This window comes from Miniopterus natalensis, chromosome 22, assembly GCF_054644295.1.
Source record: "Miniopterus natalensis isolate mMinNat1 chromosome 22, mMinNat1.hap1, whole genome shotgun sequence".
Taxonomy (NCBI): domain Eukaryota; kingdom Metazoa; phylum Chordata; class Mammalia; order Chiroptera; family Miniopteridae; genus Miniopterus; species Miniopterus natalensis.
In genome coordinates this window covers 524,235-538,899 of record NC_142102.1, presented here as the reverse complement: position 1 = coordinate 538,899, position 14,665 = coordinate 524,235, and the positions used below count along the sequence as shown (strand labels likewise).

General features: G+C 54.4%; 1 protein-coding gene and 1 non-coding gene across 2 annotated transcripts in view; both read left to right on the top strand.

Moving 5' to 3' along the window:
* Positions 1 to 14,665, top strand: part of GABRG3 (gamma-aminobutyric acid type A receptor subunit gamma3) — a 209,982-nt gene that overhangs the window by 126,219 nt on the left and 69,098 nt on the right. The window contains exons 4-5 of the mRNA XM_087829179.1: positions 743 to 963; positions 2,765 to 2,847. Coding sequence (XP_087685305.1) covers positions 743 to 963; positions 2,765 to 2,847 — 304 coding nt within the window. The remainder of the gene's footprint in view (positions 1 to 742; positions 964 to 2,764; positions 2,848 to 14,665) is intronic.
* Positions 3,416 to 3,540, top strand: LOC148090665 (small nucleolar RNA SNORA27). Its single transcript, XR_015716424.1, has one exon. It is a non-coding gene; the product is annotated as a small nucleolar RNA SNORA27 (small nucleolar RNA).

Genomic DNA, 14,665 nt, shown 5'->3' with positions numbered 1-14,665 from the left:
GCTGGGACCGGCCTGTGCCGCGGGGCTGTGGGCCCTGTGGCTCCTTGCTGCCTTCCTCTGGCTGTTCCTCCTGAAGTGGGTTGTGTTGAGAAGACTCTTGCGTGAAGACGACCGTGATTGTCCCGTCCGTCAACCTTTGCTGGTCGCTTGTTCCAGGCCGGGCGTGAGGGGTCTTTCAAAGCCATTTCCTTCCCGCTCTATAACCCCGTTAGGAGGTGGACGCGACTCTTCCACCCATTTTACAGACGAGAGAGTGGAGGCTCCCGTAGGTCCCGCTGCCTGGTGAAGCCTGGACTTGCTCTGAAATGCATCCAGCTGCCTGCGGGCCCCTCGTGCCACGTGCTTGTGACAGTTGAGGGGTACGGAGCGTTTATAGGCTGAGCGACAGCCTCGACTCGCGTGTGCTGAGTGTTTGCGGTGCTGAGCCAGGCGCTGCGTCCAGCACCGAGAGCAAGGACGGGCCCTGGCCAGTGCGCACGGCGGTCAGAGCCTCAGCCTGCGCACCGAGGGCCCCGGGTTCGATTCCGGCGGGGAGGCCTGTGGGAGGCAACCAGCGGATGTGTCTCTCCCGCGTCGGTGTTTCTCTCTCCCTCCCTCTCACACTCTCTGTAAAACAAAAAAGGAAAAAGAAAAGACGTGGGGAGGGCAGGCCGCGCGCACAGGAGAGCCGCAGCTCTGGGGACGAAGCCAAGTCCCCGACAGCCCACTAACAGCACCGCCCTGCCCCGTTGCTCTGTTTCAGGAATACCAAATTGATATATTTTTTGCCCAGACCTGGACGGACAGCCGCCTCCGGTTCAACAGCACAATGAAGATCCTGACGCTGAACAGCAACATGGTGGGGCTCATCTGGATCCCCGACACCATCTTCCGCAACTCCAAGACGGCCGAGGCGCACTGGATCACCACGCCCAACCAGCTGCTGCGCATCTGGAACGACGGCAAGATCCTCTACACGCTCAGGTGAGCGCCGGGGCCCGCTGACCGTCGTGGGGGCGGGCCTCTGCCTGCTCCCCTGGCCTGTCCCCCTGGTCGCCACGTGCGCACAAATAAAGGCGCCCGCGGCCCGGGGCATAAACTCGCTTCCTCCTCAGCATCCATTTCTGCTGGAAGCGGGCCGTGGGAATTATCCTTAATCTATTTAACCCACGGGCCCACTGCGCTACGAAAATGAAGATGTCTTGGCGCACTAATTAACAAATGTAATTATAGCAAATTAACCAACCCAGACCACAGGGGGAAGCCCAGCCTAGAGGGCGTTCCCCACGCGTCCCCCTGGAGACGAGGCTGCCCTGCCAGGCGCGCTCCTCCCGGAACCTGGCCAGGGAGGGAAGCTGGGCCTTGAAGAAGTGAGCTGAGCACCCACACCCCCAAGGGGAACTGGGGTGTTTTCCCCCTGGGGTGGCGTCTGATCAGACGCGGGCTGCTCCATGCCACAGCGGTGCCTTCCTGCTCACCGGGCATGGGGACCCGCACGGGACCTTAGGGGCACGGCCCTCCTGAGCGCCCGGCCTCTCCCTGCTCTCACACCTGCTCTGGCCGCCCCTCCCCTCTGCCCCGGTGCCTCGCCTTCCCCATCGTGTGCCTCCCTTTCCACTTACCTGCAGGCTTAGCTCATTCCTTCCCACGACTTTATTTTTTATTATTTTTTGTTAACCCTTTTTTATTTTTTTGTTAATTCTTTTTTTTTTATTTTTTTTTTAGATAGAGTGGAAAGGAGAGAGGGAGGGGGACAGGGAGAGAGCGAGATCTGTTGGTTGCCTCCTGCAGGCACCGCCACCGGCCAGGGATCGAACCTGTGACCCAGGCTGGGAATCGAACTCATGACCCTCCGGCATGGGGGGGTGGCCATGCTCTAACCACTGAGCAGCGCCGGCCAGGGCTCGTTCCCACGACTCTAAAAGGCACATCCACGCTGGGGATTCCCACATTCCTGTTTCCAGCCCAGAGCTTCCGGACCCCAGATTCTCGGGGGCCTCAGCCTGTGACGTCTGCTCCTGCAGGTCTGAAGGGCATTTCACAGTCAGCCAGCCCCAGAGGATGGTGACCCGCTTCCTCCTGGCAGGGTGAAGGCAGACAGCAGCCCCTGAGCACCCCCCCTCCACACACACACACACAGTGTCATGAGCTTTGCATGGCCCGTAACTTTGCGAGGAGCGACAGGACAGCCCCGCAGGGGGCTCCGCAGCTGAGCTGCACTGAGCCGGGTTTGTAATAGCTGCTCCCCCCTGGGTCCTAGAGGAATATGAGCAAGACTTGGACCTGGAGGCAGTGTCAGCAAACCAGACAGAGGGGTGGCCGGCCCGGGATCCTATGAAACTCCGACTCCAGGGCTGTCTGCCCCGCAGCATGCAGCACTCAAATGTGCAGCCCCCACCTCCCGGTCCGGGGGGAGTTGTCCAAATATGACCCCCCACATGTGGATTCTTTGGGCATTTTACCTGTTGAGACGTGTGCACCAGTTTCAAAGGAGGAAGGATCCAATCCAGCCAAACAGACTAAAAACAAGGACTTAGGACACACCATCCTTTCTGACTTGGCTTTTACTTCTAAGCACAGTTTTACTAACTGAAGCGTCTCGGCTACTGATAATTAAAGCAATATAAAGGGATGGGACACAAAGCCACCCAGTGATGACACTCAGTGGATGGCGCCACTGCCAGGAGCGAGGTACAGGTGCTGACCCCCCCCTCCCCCCACTGTGGTGATGGGACTCTGCTGGGTTCTGGCTGGCTGACCTTGAGAGTAACCTTGGCTCCCGCAGGCTCACCATCAATGCCGAGTGCCAGCTGCAGCTGCACCACTTCCCCATGGACGAGCACTCCTGCCCGCTGATCTTCTCCAGCTGTGAGTACCACCTGGCGGGCCGGTGAGGGAGGGTCACCTGGCTGGGTGGCTGGCAAGGGCCACGTGACTCGCCAGAGCCTCACTGTCCAACCTGAGAGCCACCTGGGTGTTTTCACTCTAGACTTGATGGCACAGGACCCGTGTTAACCTTTCCCTGTAACAGCCCCGGGTCCAGACTCTGGTGGGCAGGGGGCTTACCAAAGGCCCTTATGCTAATGAGCTGTTAGTTACCAAAGGCCCTTATGCTAATGAGCTGTTTGTTACCAAACATACTTATGCTAATGAGCTGCTTGTTACCAAGCACTCTTATACTAATGACTGTTTTTGCATATTATTTGGAAGTACACAAAATGCATTTGTGATCATTTGGGGTCTGATACACCATCTTCAAGCAAGGTAATTTGTCTTCCCAATGGAAAGATAAAAAATGTATTCGAATATATTTATACCTGTCTCATTGCACTATTTATGATAGGATGTAATTTTTCACAGTACTTTATGTTTCAATATTTTACTTATGATTGATATTACAGCCAATAAGTAATCATTTAAAAATCCTTAAAGACAAGACCCTCTTTTCACTTTGCTAGTTGGACTTCTGTCTTTGTTGGTCATTCAAGTGGGCAAAGGGAATATGCTTTTAAAACTCAAGCACACTGGGTGTTGTCTCATGTCCTGTCAGAGGGAACAATTTGGGGGGAAAAAGAAAAGAAAGTTCTTAAAGGCAGCATCTAATGCGTACAGGCATACATATAAAAGGAAATATCAGATTGACTTGCTTATTTATAAAATGGGTTTTTAAGTAAAGGGCAATATGGAAATATTCCTGTAGAGTTTATGGTGGTTCACTTTAAATGTATTGATCACAGGTACTTAAGTATGACTCATAAGAATTCAGTTAATTTTATCGGCTTTCTTTAGCGTTGCATCCGGGTCATGACAAGCAAATGTGACGCAGCCTCAGGCAGGCGGCCGTGTGGTTTCCTCTCCAGGCGCCGCAGTGAGAAGACGGGTCACATAAGGGATGAGTGTATTCTACGGTCACTTTAGGTTCAGAAAAAAGACAAGAGAGGAAGCAAAATTCCACTGGCCTCCCAGATGAGTAAAAATATGTTTATGGATTAGATTTCGTTGAATCAACACTTAATACATCTCCAAAATCATGCCATTTTCAAAGTCCGTGAATTGGCTGGCTGATGCCTGCGAGTGCCCGGTGGACCCGCCTGTCCATTCATGGGCCCGATGTCTTGAACGCTGTGGGACAGCTCGGATGGCCTAGGTTTTGTTCGTGTGAGTCAGTTTCGTACATACGTGTGTAGTTTTTCCTAGAGGTTTATTCGGTTACCTGCTAATTCCTCTTCTCGGTGAACTCGATTTGGCTCATTGATCTTTCCAATGGCCTGACCTGGTGTCAACCCCTCTACTGAATTCATGGTGTCATTGGCTACTTCTCACTATTAGACACTCATTTTGAGAATGCTTTTTAGTCTAATTTTCCACACAGTTTTGACAGCCTCTTGTTTCCAATGCCACCTTCTGTTTATTGATATTTTCTGGACATTCTGGTCTGTTTGTAAGAGCAACTTGCAGAACTTGCTGTTTCATTTTACTGTCTGGTTGTAATGTTTACTTTTCTGCCCAGTGATATGCAGATTGGAGCTCCTGTCTCCTGGACATTTTTCTGTGGGATTCCTTTGAGGTCTATATTTAGCACAGATTCACTTAAAGAGGGTTTGCTCTGCCTCTGCCTGGTGTCTCCGTCGCTTTAAGTCAGAGTTTAAGTCTGGGTTTCTGGGCCACACAGGTGGTGTGAATCTTAGCCACATGTCTTTGACATTTCGGGCTGTGGTTTTAAATTCTTAGGAGGGACATTTTTTGCTTTTCTGTTCTTCCCACAGCTAAAGCTAAAGCGGGACTATCCTCATAATGAGAGGGACTCCTGAGTCTGCCAGCTGAGGCTTCCTCCCTTTCCTGCCGATGCGACTCAAGTGTTCATTGACAGATGAATGAATTACCCAAATGCGGTATATTCGTGCAGTGGGATATTACTCAGATTTACAAAGGGACAGGTCTCTGCCACAGGCTACAACATTGTGCTAAATAAAATAAGCCAACCACAGAAAGACAAACACCGCACAATTCTATGTACTTGGTGTGGTCGAAATCGTAGAATCAGGAGGTAGACTGGTGGTTGCCAGGGCCTGGTGGGAGAGAGAATGGGGAGTTATTGTTTGATGGGCCCAGAATTTTACTTTTCAAGCCGAAAACAGTTCTGGGGATGGATGGTGGGGGGGGGTGGCGCAGCAATATGAGTGACTTAATGTTACTGGGCTATTCACTTAAACCTGGTTAAGATGGTACATTTTATGTTATGTGTACTTTACCACTATACAAAAATTGGAAAAAAGTACAGTAACTGAAGGAAAATATTCACTAGAGGGGGTCAGCGTGTTTGCACATGAACAGCAGAGAGTCAGCTTCATATCCAGTCCAAAGCGCGGAAAGGCAAAGGAGCGAAGAGCAACCAGCCGAGCCCCAGAGACCGGGGGACACTGTTAGCCAACTGTACTTAAGGGGAACCCCAGGAGGAGGGGGACAGGAAGAATAGCTGATGTAAACTCCCCAAGTTCGATGAAAGACATGGATCTGCATATCCAAGAAGCTAAGTGGACCTCAACTAGGATAAACTCAAAGAGATCCACACAGACATTATGAACTGTCAGAAGGCAGAGAGTGGAAGGAGAGGGGTAGATGTTAAGGGTGTGGAACTCCTCCTTAAGAAGGCTGGGAGTTAATTTCTCACTGGAAACCTGGGGGCTGGAGGGCAGTGCGATGGCGTGTTTGGAGGCTGAGGGGACTGTCAGCAGGGAGTCCTGGATGTCTTCTCAAGGAGAAAGACATCTTTAGATAGACTGGAAACTAAGGACACTTCAGCAGACTGTGTACAGAGCAGTTCAGGCGCAAAGATCATTTACTTATGAATTTTACTTTTATAATTTTCATTGAATGTTCCATCTGAAAGTAGTTTATGCTGCAGTTTTTCATTATATGAGGTAATGATACCCAGAAGGAGACTAGCACATATAAAAGGCATAAAACCACTGTGATTAGAGGGCAGGACTCTGAAGGTAGTTCTGACAATCACATAGACGCCCAGACCGACTCTCAGCCCCTTCAGCTCTGCTCCGTCCTGTCCGTGGAGCAGAGGTCGCAAACACAAGTGACCCAGAGAGCCACGTACAGAATTTGTGACTGGCTCTTGCTGCCATATGAAATTTTATTTCCTTGTAAGGCTACAACAAGAAGCATGACCGTGTGCCTGATGGTCGTCGACAGCAGCCAGCCTTTAATTTCAGGCTCCAGGAGACAGTAGGGCATGGTGGGGACTGTGGCAAACTACACACAGTGTCTGCGCGGCACCTGCCCCAAGTGCTGTCCACATCCTGCTGGTGGAACATAGGAGAGGTTCTACCCGATGTTTTTATTTTTCAAGCAGGAGAGAAGAGAATTTTTCTATGAGAGGTGCTATTTTTTAAAAGTTGACAACAAATTTCTATTAAATGAATAATTAAAACGTTTTGAAGGTTAACGCTCTGCGGGCCAATTAAATATGCCAATGAGCCGAGTTCAGTCACAGTCTCCCCTTCATCGTCCTCTGTTACTTTTCTCTGAGACGGCACAGATGCTCCCCGAGGACCATTCTGGTCCCTTCATGTCCAAGTCTTCAGTTCCAGGTTGGCACTGCTGGTCCTTCTGCCACTCCTCTCAGATCAGCACCGTCCCTTAGAAATACAGCCAAACCGTCGAGGTGTAGCCCTGGCCGGTTTGGCTCAGCGGCTAGAGCATTGGCCTGTGGACTGAAGGGTCCCGGGTTCGATTCCAGCCGAGGGCATGTACCTCGGCTGCAGGCTCGATCCCCAGCCCAGCCAGGGAGCTTGTGGGAGGCCACCAATCGATGTCTCTCTCTCCCCCCCTCCCTTCCACTCTCACTGAAAAGCAATAGAAAAAACATCCTCGGGTCAGGATTAAAAAAAACACCCATCGAGGTCTAAATTTAAATTGTCTAGGAGTTGCATTTTAAAAACTTAAAAGGAAGAGTGAAATGAACTCTTAACACTGTATTTTAAAACAGTCTCTCCAAAATATTATTGTGTTAACTGCAATCACTGTGAATGTGGTGAATGAGATATTTCACTAATGACTTCACACCAAGTCTCTGACGCCCAGTGTCATTTTTTGATGCTGCAGTGGCCACTTCAAGTGCCCAGGAGCCTGCGCCTGGCTCCCAGCAGGCAGCCTGCTGTTCAGAGCACATCTCATCTCTCCAGAGGTCTTCACGCCTCCCATCTCCTGCAAAACTGGCGTTTTGTTTAAGATCAGTAATGTTCTTGATTTCTCTTTCCCCAAACTTTGCTCTCTGTTTATATTCATCATGGGTTTTTCTTTAAGATTTTTTATTGATATTTAGAGAGAGAGGAAGGGAGAGGGAGAGAGAGAGAGAAACATCGATGAGAGAAACATCGATCAGCTGCCTCCCCACGCCCCCTACTGGGATCAACCCCGAAACCCAGGCATGTGCCCCGACCGGGAATCGAACCGGCAGCCTTTCGGTGCACAGGATGGTGCTCAACCAGCTGAGCCGCGGCAGCCAGGGCTCCATCGTGACCTCTGACAGCTGCTCTGCATGTTGATCCTCTCAGTCCCAGATTCGAAACCCAGCCGTGAGCTTGGTCTTGATTAATTGAGAAATGCACGGCATTCATCGCCTGCGCATATTCGAGTTGCACTCACACCGTGTCCCGTGTTGAGTTCCGTCCCTCAGGACAGCAGGGACAGCTGAGCAGGACCAGGTTCCGGCCACAGCCGATCGCCGAGGTGCAGGCCACCCAGAGAGGCTTTTGCAGGAGCCACCCCTACCTCCTTCCCTCCCGTGCAGCCGACTGTGTTTCACTCTAAACCCTGTCCATGTGACTGGGAGAAGCAACCAAGTCCTTTGGGTCCCCCAGATGCTTCACATCTGGCGTGAGGCTTAAAATAAGCTGAGTCAAAGCTGCCGAGCCTGAGCCTTTCGCTCGGGCAGGAAGGCACCTCCCAGCTCTGAGAGGCCGCTTCCCTCTGCTGGGAGTTGATCAAAAGCAGGTGCTGAGATGCCAGCAGGGGCCGGTGTCCTCCTTCCAAATGGCCTGGGCTGCGGTGTCCAGCGGAGACCCGCCGTGCAGGGCAGAGCGAGGGGCAGTTGTCTGTGTCAGCTCGGCCGGGCTGAGGGCTGCCAGGGAGCTGGTGGGACATCGTTTCGGGGTATCTGGGCGGGTGTCTGTGGAAGCCATAGACCGAGCATGGCAGACCCCCCCCCATTGCGAGTGGGCGGGCGTCACGCAGTCTGTGGGGGCCTGGCGAGAGCAAGGAGGCAGCCGGAGCAGGAATTTGCTCTTCTCCTGAGCCGGGACGTCCCTTTCCAGCCCTTGAACGCCGGATCCCCTGGTGCCCAGGTTCAGGTCATTTTCTCCGTAGTCAGACCGGGACTTACCCCTCCGGCCGCTCAGTTCCTGGGCCTTTGGACTCAGAGTGAGTTACAGCCCCAGCTCCCCTGGATCTCCAGCTGGCAGGCGACAGATCCTGGGGCTCTCGGGCTCTATAAGTGAGTGATCGGATACCGTAATAAATCTATTTATATCCCGTCTATATCCATGTCTGTGTCCATATCTGTAACTGTGTCTATCTGTATCTGTATCTATGTCTATATCTGTAATTGTATGTGTATCTGTATCTGTCTGTATCTATCTGTATCTCTATCTATGTCTGTATCTGTAACTGTGTGTGTATCTGTATCTGTCTGTATCTATCTGTATCTGTATCTATGTCTGTATCTGTAACTGTGTGTGTATCTGTATCTGTCTGTATCTCTATCTATGTCTGTATCTGTAACTGTGTGTATATCTGTATCTACGTCTGTATCTATCTGTATCTGTATGTGTCTATATCTGTATCTGTGTCTGTATCTGTATCTGAATCTGTACCTGTATCACTCACATCTATTTCCACATCTGTGTGTATATCTCTATACATATCTGCATCTTTATCGACACGTCCAGTGCAGGGGAAGCTGGACAGAGAGGACAGGGGCAGGCAGGCCGGCTGGTCAGCTGTTAGGTGGGGCCATAGGGACAGTGGAAATAGGAAGAACGGTTGGACGGTGGGTGAGCCTCGGGGCGGAGAGCCAGGGACGGGACGGACTCGGAGGCGCTCCAGCGTGTGTCAGTCTGTGTGACGAGAGGATCACATCAGTTGCTAAATACCCAGTAATTTACCCTGAAATCGGGGCCTTAGAAGAGAACCAACCCCTCAACTGCTCCTGACTTGTGGTCGTTTTAATGAGTTGGGCCTGGAAATAAAATGAAGGGAGAACCTCCCACCCGCCGGAGAACAAAGGGGGACGTGTCTGCTCCCCTCGCTCCCGGAGAGGGGCTGTCATTTCTTCAGAAGGGACACACTCCCACTGAGGTTAGAGTCCACCGGGAGCCCTGGCCGCTGTGGCTCAGTGGGCTGGGCGCCGTCTGGGCACTGCAAGGTTGCAGGGTCTGTTCCCGGTCAGGGCACATGCCCGGGTTGCCAGCTTGGTCCCCGGTATGAGGCGTGCAGGAGGCCGCCGATCGGTGTTTCTCTCCCCCTCTTCTTTCCTCTCTCTCTCAAAATCAATTTTAAAATACTTTTTAAAATGTACGGGGAATTTACTCAACTCAAACACAGGAAAGTAAGGATGACAAAGGACGTGGTCACTCCCCCCGCACTAGGACGGGGCCGATGCTGCCGAGGCCACCGTGGGGCACAGCGAGACCCGCAGCTCGGGGGCAGCCCTGCCGCCCTCTCCGCACCCCCTCCCCAGGGCGGTTCTTCGCCGTCTGGCTGGAATAATGGAAAGTCCCCCTCGGGTCACAGTTTGTCAGGTTTCTGGGGAACAGAGGACCTTTAAACCTGTGCTTTGGGGAAACACATTTCGGGGGCAGTTCAGACCGATTCTCTCCCAGAAGCGTTTCCTGGGCTCCCCACAGAGCAGCCCACGTTCATCCTTTGCTCCCACTGGCTGCGTTCTTTTATGCCCCAGTTTTTTCTTTTGTGACATATAAATAAATACACAGAACTTCCCATTGGCACTTATTATTTTTTTAGTAATAGATTTTTTTTCTCATCAGTACTTATTTTTGGCATAAGGCATAAATCAAAGGCAAACCAAGCAGGTCGGTGGTCTTCAAATTAGAACTGAGAATATCGGGGTATTGACTCTAAGAGTGAGGTCACCGGGCTGGGGACTGTCCGGCGTCCTGTCCCCGAGCCCAGAGGCGGTGCTCACACCCTCCCCCTGCCAGCGGGAAGCAGCCCGGGCCACCTGCTCCCGGGCCTTGCTCACTGTAGTTGAGCCTGAGAGTCCCCAGCGGCTCTGCCGTGGCCCAGGCTTGACGTGGAAACAGGTTACTCAGTGATGTCCTAGAGCCCAACAGGGGGCCGGGGACAGTGACACCAACTCATGGGGGTGTTGGGACAACGTAACGTGAGCCTCTCGTGCATGGTGCCAGGAAGGGCCCCAAGCTGCTCACGGGCAGGGCATTGGCCCGTTTTCCTCGGCTTCGCTGTAGTCGACGGGGCCGTTGAACGTCCTGGTGCTTGGGCGTCCGTTAGGTGTGTCACCCGTAACGTCCACAGGCTGCCCAACGTGCCCCGTCCTGTCCGTCCCCTGCCCATTAGGTGAAAACGCCATCCTTGCAGACCTCAGCGTGGCCCTTGAGTCCTCTCTGCCTCACCCAGTCGCTGTGTCCTCAGGGGGCCCATGGCCCGGGTCAGGGGCCCTGCAGCTTCCTCCTGCCTGGAGACGCCCCTGCCACCCCCCTGGACATCTGCGCTCTGTCCCATCAGAGTAGCCGACTGCCAGCCGTGTGCTCTGCCCCTCGCTCAGGACCAAGGCCAAGTCCTCCCCTGCGCCCAGGATTCCCCAGCTCCTGCCCGGCCCTCTGCTGGCAGTGCCAGGCTCAGCCACACTGGCCACCTGCGTCCCACACAGCCGGGCACGCCCGCCAGAGCCTGGCATTGGCTCTCCTCTCCCAGAACCCTCTTCCCGTGGACACGGCAGTTTCCCCACTTCCCCAGGTCTTGGCGTGAAGCTCGCCGCAGGGAAGGAGCCCTTCCAGGCGCTCCGTGTCCATCAGCACCCCCATCCTCTCAGGGCCCCCACGCGTGTCGTTTCTGTGTTCCCCGCCGCTCCCACCCACCCCGGGCCCTGGGAGCACAGGAGCTCGCTGGGCTCCGTCCTGCATCTCTCGCCGGAGGGGCTCACTTGGCACTGAGGGCTCCCCGTGCCTTCGGCAGGATGACACTGCGGTCGGGCGGCTTGAGCGCCAGTCCCAGCTGCACGGATACGCTGGACGACCTGGGGCAGCTTCTGCATCTCCCTCAGCCTGAAAACCCGCAGTCACGACAGAGGGGTAAGCTCCAGGGCCCGGCCCAGGAAGCCCAGCGGCCGGTGCGAGTTGCCACTTGTGCATTCGTCCACGTGGGAACGCGCAGGTCCCCGGAAGGACGGTGGGGCTGGTGGGTGCGGTCGCCGCCAGAACCCCGAATCTCTTCTGACTTGCAGAAGCGTCCCCTTCTCCCGTGTCCTGACTTCAACTGGCTAATATACTTGGGCCGCGTCTCAGGCAGCAGTGGAAATGCCGCCCACCCGGGAGGAAGGTCCCGGGCGGGTGGGGCCGCACCTGAGGCCCCGGCGCGGAGTAGGAGGCTGGGGGGGCCCATGTCCTGTTTGGGGGTCACAGTAGCAGGATGCCCCAAGCAGAGAAACGGCTCTAGAAGCCCCACGTTGGTTAACAGCTGTGCCCGCACGTCCCTCGGGCACCTAAAGCGTGACTCCTTTCCCTCGACCTCAGTATCTATTAACCGGACAGCAGCCCCCAGGGGTCAGTGGGCACCTGCTCCGTCTGTGTCTTGCACACGAGCCGAGCGATAGTATTGAGTTTTTTCAAGGAACTTTTGCTCTTTGGTCACCCTCTGTTCTGTCCCTCTGTGTCCACACCTAGGACTTGTGTGCTGTGTGATTTCTTGCTCTGATGAGACCTTCTGACTCTCCCCCAGTTCCAGTGTTGGGGGAGGCGGTGTCCCCCCACCAAGCAGTTCTCCAGCACCAGCGGGGAGCCCAACGCAACTCAGGATGGACACTGTCGGGTCCTCCCCCGCCCCTTCAGACAGGTTGACGCCTCTGCTTCTGACTGTTGCCGGCCCCTTGCGATCTCCCAGAATAGAAACCGTAAGAGACAGGACAGAAATCAGAGGAGATCCCAGCTCTGACAGAGATACAGGCCACCAGAAACCAACACAGAGCCGGGGCACTGGCCGGGAGCGGAGCCCAGGCCTCCGCGTGGCAGGTGGGACCTCGGCCCAGCAGAGGAATGTCCCCTTGGTGGTTCTGCCCCCGCCCCCGTAGTCCGGGCTAGCGGATGGTGATACAGGGGACATTGGAAAGCGGGGAGGGAAGGGTGTTAATCCCCTGGCCGGGCACTGCTGCATCCCCCGGGGAGTCTGAGGTGGTAGCTTCCAGACTTAATCAGGCTTATTAAGTCCGACGCGGCCCCCTGGTTGGTCAGGCTTCTTGACGTCTGACTCCCTGCGCTCCCTCCTTTATTAGGACCTGGCTACCTGGCCAGTAAAGGGAAGGCAGGGGCGGTGAGGTTAATGGGCCCGGCTGCCAGCTGGGCCCAGGAGCAGCCTGCCTGTCTCACGACGGACCAGCTGTGGGTCCGAGGTCTCAAGGACCCTCTGCTTGGGTTCCTTTAATTTGCCAGAGCGGCTCACGGACCTCAGAGAAAAACATCTCAGTAATCACGGGTTTATTATGAGGAGCAGCCACGCGGCGGGCCCAGGGCGAGGCTGGGGAGCCAGCAGCCACAGGCCCAGCACCGGCGTCCAGCGATCTGGAAGCTTCTCGAGCCCCCGCCCCCTCTGGGTATTTTATGGCAGCGTCTTAGGTGCCCTGACTGACTCAGTCATTGGCCTTGGGCGGTCGGGCTGCTTCCACCCCCGGCCCCTCCGCCCTCCGGAGGTAGGGGCCCTGGAACTAGAGCCCCAGCCCCCCAGTGCCACTTGGGTTTCCTTGGCAACCGGCCCCATCCTCAGGCGTCTGCAAGTCCCTCATTAGCATAACAAAGACCTTGGTCTCTGCCCGGGTCACTCGAGAGGGTTTTAAGAGACCTGGGCCAGAAAGGGGACAAAGACCAAATGTGTATTTTAAATTATATTTCCCGGGGAAGGGAGAGAGCACAGCTGACAGTCCTGAGAGGGCAGCGGGCGAAGCAGGGCTGTGCCAGCAGCCAGGGTGTGGGGTCCTGGGTGGGCGGGGACTGGCCGTCACTGGCTTCCCTGGGGAGCGGCCGCCCACTTGTCCTCTGCCCTCAAATTGGCCGCTGGGGGAGACCCGCTAACCGACCCTGCAGGGGGCTGCCCCCCGACCGCGAACAAGGGCACAGCTCAACAATAAAAAGACAGGTGCCAGTGAAAACCGAGCAAAGGACCCGAATAGACATTTCTCCGAAAAAGGCACCCAGATAGCCGGTGGGCACATGAAGACAGCCACCACCCTCCCTCGCGAGGACAATGTCCGGTTGCAGGAGGCCCCGGCGCCCACTGCCATGGCTGTGACACGGGAGACCTCACACGTGCTGGCAACGACGTGGAGCGAGCACAGCCCTGGAGGTGCTGGGGGGGGGGGGAACCAGCGCGGTTGCCGGGAAAGCAGGCGGAGGCCCTCACGCGGTTAAACGCGCAGTTACCGTATTGTCACAGGATAGGAGAGGCCGCGTCCCCCCAGTTGCTGGTGAAAATGGGGCCCTGGGGGTACCTCTGGAATAAGACTTTCCAGAGGCCCCACCGGAGGAGGATGTGATGTGGTAAGAAGCTTTATTTCCGTGGAATTGCACCCCTGCGTTTCCAAAGCCCCATCTCCCTTGTTCCAGTCACAGTAGAAGTGTCGCTGGGGCTTCAGTGGGGCCGGAATCCGAGCCATGTCCAGAGCTTCCTTCCCATGAGGGAGCCGGGACCAGTCCAGCCTCAGGCCAGCTTAGCTCCGTTTCCTGCAGCAGCCCCTCCGTCCACTGCACACACGATCTGCAGGCCACAGGGCTCCGGGGAGACTGGGCAAGGGAGCCCCACGAGCAAGAGCCCAAGAGTCCCAGCCACACCAGAACAGCAAAATTGCTCGGTTTTATGCAAAACTCTTACGGATTATTGAAGACCCCAAAAAGCGTTTATCGCCCTGAGTCATCTCTCAATATTTACTTTATTAGAAATGAACGGTGGGGCATTCTAATTTATGCATTTATCAATTCATTTAAAAACAACAAAAGCTGATGTAAGTAACACATTTCTTTAAAAATAACTATATTAGCAAGACCAAAGAATTTATCAAGAACAGCGACACTGTTTTAGGTTTCTGCGAGTCTCTTCCGTCTGGCTTAACGAAAGCCAGATGACTCTCCCGCTTGCCTCCGCTTTCAGTCTTTTGTGATGTGCGATTCCGATGGAAGGGAGTCCAGTCTGAAAAAGGGATGAGTATTTTATTGGAGCTTTCAGATCATTGCGGTTATCACTTTTTGCTATCGCATAATTCCAGGAGTACTAATTTCTCAGAATTTAGTTACCGTGTGGAACCGGGGACTGTGTCAGTGAATCACTCATACGCTCTTACCTTGCGACCCATCGGTCTGTCTTTAAAATACCCCCTACCCAGGCCTGCTTCTGTACCATCCGTCGGCCCTTTGGAAAATACTGGTTCACAGAC